Source organism: Suillus discolor (assembly GCF_016758755.1).
Source record: "Suillus discolor strain FC423 chromosome Unknown F5147scaffold_10, whole genome shotgun sequence".
Classification (NCBI taxonomy): domain Eukaryota; kingdom Fungi; phylum Basidiomycota; class Agaricomycetes; order Boletales; family Suillaceae; genus Suillus; species Suillus discolor.
In genome coordinates, this window is record NW_024541257.1 from 450,772 (window position 1) to 461,039 (window position 10,268).

The 10,268-nt window shown below is 47.9% G+C and overlaps 4 protein-coding genes across 4 annotated transcripts; 1 reads left to right on the forward strand and 3 right to left on the reverse strand.

The window, feature by feature from the left end:
* Positions 1 to 4,081: 4,081 nt before the first annotated feature.
* Positions 4,082 to 4,959, reverse strand: F5147DRAFT_678800 (uncharacterized protein). The gene is made up of 5 exons (XM_041436221.1): positions 4,935 to 4,959; positions 4,766 to 4,899; positions 4,583 to 4,694; positions 4,342 to 4,490; positions 4,082 to 4,252 (listed from the first exon to the last, which is right to left on the reverse strand). The coding sequence occupies exons 2-5, from the start codon at positions 4,833 to 4,835 to the stop codon at positions 4,161 to 4,163; spliced, it is 423 nt and encodes a 140-aa protein (XP_041296391.1). The 5' UTR covers positions 4,836 to 4,899; positions 4,935 to 4,959; the 3' UTR covers positions 4,082 to 4,160.
* A 1,253-nt stretch (positions 4,960 to 6,212) lies between these two features.
* F5147DRAFT_21563 (uncharacterized protein) lies at positions 6,213 to 6,894 on the reverse strand. Its single transcript, XM_041428638.1, has 4 exons — positions 6,665 to 6,894; positions 6,522 to 6,599; positions 6,350 to 6,431; positions 6,213 to 6,239 (listed from the first exon to the last, which is right to left on the reverse strand). Exons 1-3 carry the CDS (start codon positions 6,797 to 6,799, stop codon positions 6,408 to 6,410), a joined length of 237 nt encoding a protein of 78 aa, XP_041296392.1. The 5' UTR covers positions 6,800 to 6,894; the 3' UTR covers positions 6,213 to 6,239; positions 6,350 to 6,407.
* A 151-nt stretch (positions 6,895 to 7,045) lies between these two features.
* Positions 7,046 to 8,574, reverse strand: F5147DRAFT_650069 (chromatin associated protein KTI12-domain-containing protein; the record flags this gene model as incomplete). Its single annotated transcript, XM_041433409.1, is given in 8 exon segments — positions 7,046 to 7,580; positions 7,631 to 7,710; positions 7,768 to 7,797; positions 7,817 to 7,951; positions 8,156 to 8,180; positions 8,253 to 8,281; positions 8,340 to 8,366; positions 8,530 to 8,574. The coding sequence occupies 8 exon segments, from the start codon at positions 8,572 to 8,574 to the stop codon at positions 7,046 to 7,048; spliced, it is 906 nt and encodes a 301-aa protein (XP_041296393.1).
* Positions 8,575 to 8,600: 26 nt separating this feature from the next.
* On the forward strand, positions 8,601 to 10,242 carry F5147DRAFT_786824 (uncharacterized protein; the record flags this gene model as incomplete). Its single annotated transcript, XM_041442938.1, has 10 exons — positions 8,601 to 8,664; positions 8,721 to 8,749; positions 8,806 to 8,836; positions 8,900 to 8,932; positions 8,984 to 9,060; positions 9,128 to 9,332; positions 9,390 to 9,500; positions 9,564 to 9,604; positions 9,662 to 9,687; positions 9,744 to 10,242. 10 exons carry the CDS (start codon positions 8,601 to 8,603, stop codon positions 9,883 to 9,885), a joined length of 759 nt encoding a protein of 252 aa, XP_041296394.1. The 3' UTR covers positions 9,886 to 10,242.
* Positions 10,243 to 10,268: the final 26 nt, after the last annotated feature.

Here is a 10,268-nt window from a genome sequence, read left to right on the forward strand (position 1 = left end):
CTTCAGGCTGTAGCCGCGACTGCTATCACATCTTACTACAACTATGGGATCGCTGTTTTTATTGTCGACTTGTAATATGGATTAAATTGTGAACTTTCGCACTGGTCTCGATCCAGAATATTGATCATCGGATGACGGAATTGACCCATTCTGCCAACATCTCTGTCTGGCGTCAGCAAGACTCGCTGCGCAATGTCGAAGTAATGGACATCAGGCAAGTGAAACTCTATTCATATGATCTCAAGTCAACACATCATGATCAGCGTATACAAGAATCATGTATGAGGGTGCCATTCAATCATAAGCTCAACACCTCCGGCAGGGTGCACTTCGACGACATTAACCTGCAGCTTGGTGAAACATTCCGTCCACCACAGTAGAGCATCAAGTACGAAGTAACGACCATCGCCACGCTGTGCCAACCTGATTAACTCGCGCACGCGAGCAGGATGCATATGCATATCATCAACTCGTCAAGCTCAAGGACGGCGTCCGACTGACTCAGCTGGCCAACATCACCTTTGAGTCTGCGATCTTCTCATACTCCTGGAATCTCTCATCCAACACAAGCTTTTTTCACTCATCGCAGAAATCAGCTAAGATCGTGCGGTAGCTTACAACTGCTCAGTCGCTAATTAAGGGAATAGTAAACACCGGCATGGCATACCTTAGTTGTATCTCTAGCGGAGTATTACAGAACTGGAATGTGCTTCGCTTACGGTGGATATATCTAATTTTCAAGCGTTTGATCCTCGGTTGCCTGACTTTGCGAAAATACCGACATAAATGTGCTCATCTTCGGGAACCTACATGTAGGACGCGTGTGGGACTTGATTAGCTGGACGTTGAAATATAGATACAAAGAAGATGAAATAGTTTTTCGTGTGATACAGCATTAATGGCCATCGGTGCTTGGAAGAGGTGCACAACAAATCAAAAGCACCAGACGGGCCAACAACGTGAGGACTCGTGACTTCATTGTCACTGCACGTGCTGTGGTAGCCTGGGTGCTACTATTTGGAACAGGCGTCGGAGTACCGGTAGGTTGAGATTGCGATGACGATCCCTGACCATGCAATTGGCTGCTCTGCTGCTGCTTCTGTTTTGGCCGGGGAGCAACAAATAAAGACTACAGCGGAATTATTGAGCCAGTGTGTGAAAACGAATGCGAGGAACGAATACCTGTTTGTCCCGTACTGCAGCAACTTGGACAGCACTAGGACCGCGACGAGAGAAGATCCCTTGCCTTTGGGTTTGTTGGAGTTCGTCACCGGTGCCGGAGCGAGAGCGATGAAAAAGTGACGGAATGCGGGCAAAGAGTGCACGTGCACTCTCGATAGATGGTGCGAGAGCGCGATGGGAAGAAGGGCGATGAACACCAGGCGATGTGGAGGACTAATTACAAGACTCGGAGGTGAGAATAGGAACTGATTCAAAAAACGCCGAGAACCCACATGGATGTCAAAATCATCAAAAAATGTTGGAGGTATTCGACGGGCATGAATAGGTGGACGTCGGGTAGCATTGCTCTAGAGTGATGACCTTGAAATGGTTGACAACATTAATAAATACATCACATACGTTCGTTGGTGGGTTTGCAGCTGCCACCTGTAAATACATCACATACGTTCGTTGGTGGGTTTGCAGCTGCCACCTGCGAGTGAGAAATTAGGGTGTAGAGCCATGATATTGGAAGGGAAATTAGATAACAAAGCACATGCGCACCACAACGTTTGTGAGCGCCGCCTCCAGATTCCATACATAGATTTTTTTGTCTGCTCCAGCACTGGCAATGTATTTTCCATCGCGGGAAATGGCAGCAGCGAAGACTTTGTCATCGTGCAAGAGTGGCTCTCCGACTGCCTGATTGGTCTCGAGATCCCAGATGCGAATCGTGTAGTCATTTGATCCGGTAACAATATACCTTTCATTGGGAGTAAGACAGAGGGATGAGACGGGGTGGATGTGACCCCGAAGAACGACGAGTTCCTGCCCATCAATAGCCCGCCATTTTCGGATGGTGTGATCAGCTGAGGCAGAGAAGATGTGTGCGCCATCCTTGGACCAACACAATGACATCACCCCGTCTTCATGTCCCTTGATCTCGATAAGCAGCTTGCCATCCTTTGACCATATGCAAATCGGACCGTTCCCACCGCTCATGAATTTGTCGCCTTTTGGAGAGTATTTCACGGCATTAACCCATCCGTGACTGATCTCTATGGGTGGTGCTATTTGTCGACCAGTATTCGGGTTCCAGCGTCGTATGGTGCCGTCTTCAGATCCACTTGCTATCTCCGGGGAATTGCGAGACCAATCGAGGCACCTCACTGTAGCATTATGCCCCTCCCACGGGTCGCCAATCATGCTGCCCTCCTTTATATTCCACAGCCGCAGTCTGCCATCTATACTTCCACAGATGACCATTGTTTCATCTGGGGATACTACCATCGAACCTATCCCTCCCCCATCGCCATTCAAAGGTTTTCCCACTGGCTCTCCGTCTCTTTTCCACTGACGAATCGAACTATCGTCAGACGCGCTCATTATATTGCCACTGGTACTCAAGTAGGCAAGCCTCCATATGCATTTGGAGTGACCCTCAATGACACACTCCGGTATCAAGCTTCCTGCCGGTCGTTCTGGTTTTGGTTTCTTCCACGACGTGGTCCGAGTGTTGTGGTTGACAAAGTAGGACCGACCAAGTGGTGAGATGTACCATTCCCATCCAGGAACAGCGAGATATCCAGGATAATCTATGTTCAACGGTGAGTTCCTCGCTCCTTGTCGCAATTTCATCCCTCACCTAGACGCACTCCGGGTAAAGGTCGGTTCCACGAGGAAATCACGAGCGTGTTATCTTGATATCCTGTTTTCCCATCCGACGAGGTCTTATACTGTTGCCACATAGGAGGGAGCACTTCATTCCCGCCTGATTCTAATTGAGTAAGCTGGTAGGTATCACAACGTAGCTGCTCACCTTGCCAAAGTGCGTCCTGGCGGTGCTGTGCACCATATGGTGGCGGATCTTTCGCGCTCGTCCGATCTATCGATGAGTGCAATGGGACTTCACCTCGTCTGGTCGACTTGCTTGACTCGGCTTCTTCGCGTGGCATGACAAGGATGTCGCGTTGTACAGACAGACAGGACAGTGAAATACTGCGCAAAGTCAGTAATCGGGGAGAAGGAGAGATACGGGGAAAATGTGATGAACAGGCCTGCTATTTGGGTCAGCTTTGCATGCTGTAGTTGCAGCGCTACTGACACCGCATGTCAATGGCTGTGTTACTACCGGATCAAGTACTTACCTTGGTCCGGTTCAGATTTTGAGGCAGTTCGATTGACATTGATCTGTTATGTACGTCTCGTCAGCGAGTGGATTTGTTGTAGCAGGTACATACACATATCGAATCCATATGCTGTGCATAGCGCGTGGCAGCACTCTCAAGTAAAGCACTACTAGTGACAAGTGATTGCATAACAGACCTGAGACGGGAACGTATCTTGGAGTTGGTTGCGCAATCATCACCACTGGGTGTTGATAGTGCGCAAATCAAAGTTTCGAACGTTCGACATCAAAGCCGAAGTCATGTTCAGAATTTCAGATGAACAATCAACTTCACCAGATTTTCCACAAATTGCAGTCAATCGTCACCCTGATTCATTGACCGGAAGAACCCTGATGTAGGCTACGCGGCGTCAACCTGAACGCTCTCACCTGTCTACGTAACCTGCTGCACGACTTCACCCACAGCCGAACCGTTACCACAAATTTGAAGAACACGAGAAAAGGATTCGAATTTCGTCTTCTTGCACGACAACATCCACAATACGAATACGAGCAGTTTGTTAAATAACACAATATACAAGTGAGACGGGGACAACGGACTTATTATGGGGGAATCGTTGGAAGGCGATGCAGATTCATCTGCACAAATGATTAACCATGAACTGAACAAATGAAGAGGTCGAATCTGCAGATTAATCATCATCTAGTCATGGAGGACCAGGTCGTTGCTGAACCAACAACCAACATATCAGATCAATGTTATTCCGATAATAGGATATACTCACACCCACTACTACTTCCCCGCTCAAATATCTCGTCCGTTCACGCTCCCTCGTCCCCAAAGGCTGCATATTATTATTCTGCTATGTTATCACCGCCTGCGGGGTTGGAAAGGCTCGCCTTTGGCATAGTGGGTAGTGTTAGAGTGCTTGACGGGGTTGTTCAAGAGAGATGGGACGATGTCTGCGGTGCGGGAGATATATACGTACATGTAGATGTAGAGGTGGGTGTGGGTGTAGATGTGGTGAAGTCATAGATATATCGGATCGGACGATACGCGATGGGGGGTGAGAAGGGAAACATGATGATATGGTGGAGGGACTTACGGATGGGATGTCCACGGGAGTAGTAGACAACACTAGTTGGAGGTGGCCGCCTTCGTGAAGGCATTAGCGTCGGCACATACGCCATGCTGCTGTGTCTTGGTAGTTGGGTACGAAGCCGAATTTAACTTCTGCGACTTCGGGTTCCTGAAGAAAGGATAAAATAATCTATAAAAGGCCTGAAACGCACCCGTGTACCACGTTGGACAGGCATAGTGTATCGATTTTCTTAGTCTTCCATCGGATAGCGTTGTTCAGAGGTTGAGCGGGTTTCGACATGGACAAGAGGTATATTTTATCTTCTGCATACGTCGTAGAAGTTAGTTGCCGACTGACTCGTCTTTGGTACTATCAATCATACGGCCCGGGCCACCTTGTGACTTATCGATAAAAGTCCATGTGTAGGATTGGTTTTGAGAGGTTTGGATAACGCGAAATAGCATGTTGGCTGCGTTTTCTAGGGAGACATTTGAATAAAGTCTTCTGGGTATTTTGATATGGGAGCCTCTTGTTGCATTTGCTGGAATGCCATTCTCTTTGCTGTTTCTTGCCGAGGCGTTGCATAAAAGGCTCGGATATCTTGGTCACAGTCTCCTTCCCGGTGGCTGTGACAAATATCCTAATTTGGCCATATGAAGCGGAGATAAGCTTGTTTCCGTCCCCAAGTTCAACGAATCATTATGCATTAATCATTACAGCTGTTTGCAGATATAAGTACAGTGTCTAATTAACCCACAGTAAACGCGAAGCGTCAGTCACGCAGTAAGCACAGGCTTACACCTCCACTTCTAGGTCGCTTAAAAGGTGGCTCCTTATGAAGGTGAACACGCTGCAGCTGCCAACCCGAGCCATGTCTCAATAAGTCGAGCCGAGCCTGAGCCCAGGTCACGGCCCGTACAAGACTTGGGCTCGAATTTTGCAAAAGCCCAAGCTGGACGTTTGTCATCTGTTCGTGTTCCCAGTCACTCTCATCCACGTGTTTTCCAGCGCCTGCCACGTCACCTTTGCATTTGCAGCCAGCTTTTGGCTGGTTTGGGGTCACGGACTAGGTTTGAAATCTAGTGAGTGACTGAAAATGTGAAAATCAACTGAATAAATTGTTATGATTATAGACCGAACTCGCTAACTGCGTCCGCTACGTTATTGTGATGGACTTTTATGTCACAGACTCACAGAGTGTGAGCTGGCATCTGTCTATCCAATAGTGCAGGCCACATGCAGATCAGCCCTACTTGTGTATAAAAGCCAACTTAGCTTTTGATGACTCAGACAACACCATTAGCTTTTAGCGATGATATTCACCACACTCACCACCACGATCATATCTGTCGCAGCGATGGCTAGTGTAGCTGTCGCCTCTGACAACCTGGTAATAACTCCCTTGGGGCTACCTTGCGGCAACCGTAGTAAGCACTTTTGCATACCTTAGACTACATGCTTACGGCTGGTATTCGCAGATTCGCTAGAGTGCTCAACGGGCATCAAATTTTTTAACAACGACAATGATTTTGGGTATCTTTGTGGACCTGATGGCGTAATTGAGGCCTATGCGCCATGCCCGTGTAGAAATTGCTGTGAGGTAACCGATGGCGTCATCATGTGCTAGTGAGCCCGAGTGAGCCTGTCAATCTCCTCTGCCATTAGAGTCCCAGTGTTGACATGCTTGCTTAGCATGATGTGTGCCAGAGGGCACGAAGGAGTGGTGCGATGTAATGTCAATAATGTAGCATGTATCAATATTCTGGGCTCACTTGATCTGATCATGGTGCTGACAGGAAGATTGGAGATTGGCGTTTGTCGCTGTAAGAAATTGTATGCTTGCCTGTCTAGCCAGGCTCCGCCTACCGCTGTCTCAACGTCTATGATGAGCTAGGGCTAAAGCTACGCACTGGGCCGAGGATTCAGGTGACAGTGCGTGCCAAGTATAAGAGTAGGACGACTGACCAAGTACGCTTACCCGACTAAGTCGAGGGTGGAGAGCTTGGTGGCCTGGTTTCCGCGGTGGCGCCCCACCGTCAAGACGTAAGAATCATACCATTCTGAAAGGAGCACAACATCAACAACATCAGCTTCTTCGTCATATGAGGACTTATTGATGCATGAGCTCGAAAAGAGACAAAACGACTGACCCAGTGCATAGAGTAGCAGAGCGACGTACTTGAAGATGTTATTCCTCCCACCAAAGAAAAGACAGTTGCCCGGATTTGCTGTCCACCCATCACAAGCATGATTGTCACGAAAATCAAAGACTGCATCTTAAACATGTACTGACTGGGTCGTATTTTTGGAATTGAAGACCAGGGGAGTGTCCGATATGAGAGAAGAGACCACGAAACAAACCTGGTAGTGGCATCACGCCTTCGATAATGAAAGGTGAACAAAAAACGTGACGTTTGCATATTCTCATACCAAAATAGTGTCACTGGGTGAAGCCTAATCCTGCGCAGCACCAAGGAGAAGACTTCCTCGTGAAGGTGAATGCTGCCATTCATCTATAAAAACTCTACGAGAAAGTGACACTGTATGAGAGATCGTGTTCACCTGAGTTAATCATTTGATCTTGGATGCGCGTACCACATATTACAAGCCCTGTGTTGTATTACTCCGGGGAATCTAAAACCAAGGCTCTTGTTTTGGATGCTCAACGTGCAAGTCACCTCGCAACACCCAACCCCTTCTCTAAGAACTCTGCAAATGTACGTCCCACGCCTTCCTCTCCCCACTCCACCCTGCCTTTTTCCGTGCTTCCCAATGTCACAGCTTTCCGGCGCGCAGCCACGAATCGGCGCTTGGGCCATTGCAGCTCTGACAGCGTCAGTGCACGATGCGGGAGTGTTAAGCGAACACGGAGAACAGAACTATCATCAGTGGCACTGGTATCCGAGCTATGCTCAAGCGAATCGATGGTGAGGACGATAGGTCCCCCCAGTGGGCCAGCAGCCTGAGCAGCCATGAGCGCAGAAACCAGTGCGTTTGTCGTATGCTCCAGAATGCGGAGCGTGTCTGTGGGTGCTTTTGGTGTGATCTGGGTGCCGACGTTTGGGGGTGGTTTGACGATAGCAGTTGTGACTGCATCTGATATGCGTTCGAGTGGGAGTGTTGGGTCATCCCAGGGGATGGTAAAGAGTGGAGCGTCCCAGCGGACCATGGATAAGGGCTCTTCAAAGCGTTGGATGAGGGCGTCGAGGCTGTTTTGAGGTTAAGAATAGGTAGGAAAATAGAAAAGGGAAAGACTGACGTTTGAGGTTTATATCCCTTGCCATCTCCTGGTTCATCGTTCCATTTCCGACATTGATCAGGCGCAGCAAGTACATAGACCTACTTTTCTCAACTGCGTTAGTTGCACGAGTGAGAATATCGTGATCTATTACACACCGTAGCGACCCTTACTCCAGCCTCTCGGGCCTTGCAATACAGTTGATACCTGAAACCCTTGATTGTAATTCATTCCGTCTATGATGAGGATCGTGTCTTTGGCGATGTGCCTTGTGATAGCGGTGAAGAGAGTTGCGCGGGCGATCTTTTCTTGAAGGGAGTCTGATTTTCGAGGGTCACTGGTCTGAAGGGAAGGAAGAAGATGGGACGTCAACGGCTAAGTCATCGTCTGAGATGACTTTTACGTTCTAAATGAAACTGTGGGAAGTCATTTGGAAATTGGCACTGGTCATCCAATATATCTTTTATCAAGTTACTCCGCGACCGGTGCATCCAGTGAACAGATGCTCCATCACGACCGCAGCAAGCTAGCTGAGTTTGAACTCACACTAACTTCAATGATATCCCAGCGTCTACGTCACCACATTTGATGGGTTCACAGCGTGAAACACATTTTTGACCTCTAGATGGTGTATTCAACTGACGATAGCGCAGAAGCGATGAGCTTGCAGTCCTTTAAGGTGTGTCTCCTTGTCGATATGAGGGTGAATCACAATTGACAACTCATGTACCATCAGTACATATTGGGTGGGTGCCGCCTGAATCCAAAATTCGTTGTCCTAACACAGTTCAGCGTCGATGGCTGCATTATGGGTAGGATTATTCTAATCTATTCATGTCCGCTGTCGAACTCACTTATCCAGACTTATGATTATACATGTTCACTTCATGAAGAGGTAATACCCTCGTTCTATGATATACCTCGAGTTTGATATCAACAATATCATTGCTGTGCACAGTGGTCATTTTTGCTTCGGTCACGCTGGAGCAAGATGAAAGGCCTCTATATCGTTACACGATACCTCCCCTTTATCTTTCTGGCCACAGATCTATCCAGTGCGCCCCGCTCCAGCACATCGCCCTGATGATAAATTGACACTTGTTTTTTTTAGTGGATTTTATCCCGAATGAGAACTCAGGTGTATGTGATGTGGTAGAAGGTTCAAGAACGAACGACTTACTGCATGACTTCTCCAGAAATGCCGGGTGCTGGAAAATACTCAATTAGGTACGTACGTAGTGCATTCATGTATGCATGCCCTTTCTGAAGGCTACTACTTTCCTCTCACAGGTCTTGGAACAGTATTAGTTATTGTCTCCGAAAGTATCTCTCGTTCCCCCCGTATTATGTGTGTTTCTGATCTGATTCATCCAGCTTTTTTCATCCTTAGAACATATGTGCTCTGGAACGAAAATATGATCTTGCTCGTAGCCATCTTGTCCACCTTTTGCGTGAGTTCCCAATTGACTCACAATACCCAAGCTAGTGGTAAATGCATCAAACAGATTTTTCTTGTAGCATCCTCCAGCATTGTCCTCGCCACTGGCGTCCCCGCAGCATGTACTCGTTCTCACCTTCTCTCTGGCGTTCCACGACGACTCAAATATTCTGTTCCCTTTCACAGATGCGACTAGTGCGATCCCGGGAATCACAGGGTGCTACCGGAATTCGGCAGGTTTCCAGTACTTCATAGCATTTCTTCTCCTTTCCGTGTTCGAACTGGGTGGGTAACCAGGGGCATATATCTGTACAAACACACGCTGACAGGTGTTCTCCCCAGGACTCATGGTGCTCACGCTCATACGCGCCATACAGAACTGGCGGATGAACCCAAGCCGTCTGTATGTTGCCCTGGTGAACCATAACATATCCTATTATGCATGCGGTTTTCGTGAGTTTACACTTGTTCGCGCTGTTTTCCCATACTCATCCATGATCATTCTCTTTCCTGAAGTGCTCTCGGCAACGAACATCTTCGCATCGCTGCTCCTCCAGGTACGTGAATATCTTGAATCCCTCTTATTATCGAGCCGTTGATGTTCTGCGCCCCAGGACTCCTACCAAACCTTTTTTTTCAAGTATGTACCGCCACATCCTCCTGCTAACAATACCCAAAATGTACACCCACATATAGTTTCCAGTTTATCATGCTTGCAATTCTTGCCACGCGCATGCACCTCCATCTCTGGCAGGTGAATCAACATCCACACGGCTCTACTAGCAACCTCGTACATGTTCCAATGTCCGACATTTCATTTGCAAATCCCGCGGCGTGATTGTCTTATCCCGTGGCTTATTCAGTGTCGTTCGTGGAGCGAGGTTTGGACCGTACAAGATGACTGGTGGGAGTAGGTTTGGTAGAGTTGGTTACGTGCTTAACTTATAGGATGAATCTGTCGCAGGGTGGTAGGAGCATTTGGATGTCCTTGATCTATTTAAGACCTGTATTTTCCAGTGCAAGCGGTGGCGGCGCAGGGATCCAAATCTTGAGTGTGCTAGACCCAAAATCAAGGATCATCTAATTCTGCTCCGGAGTCCTGCTACACATGATCATGTATCTTACGAGAAATTTGACCTGATCACACCGTGACACAGCCAAAGTTGCACGTTCCTCAACTCGAGTTTCCGTACATGCTTTTGACTGCAGTCTCAGTCCGTG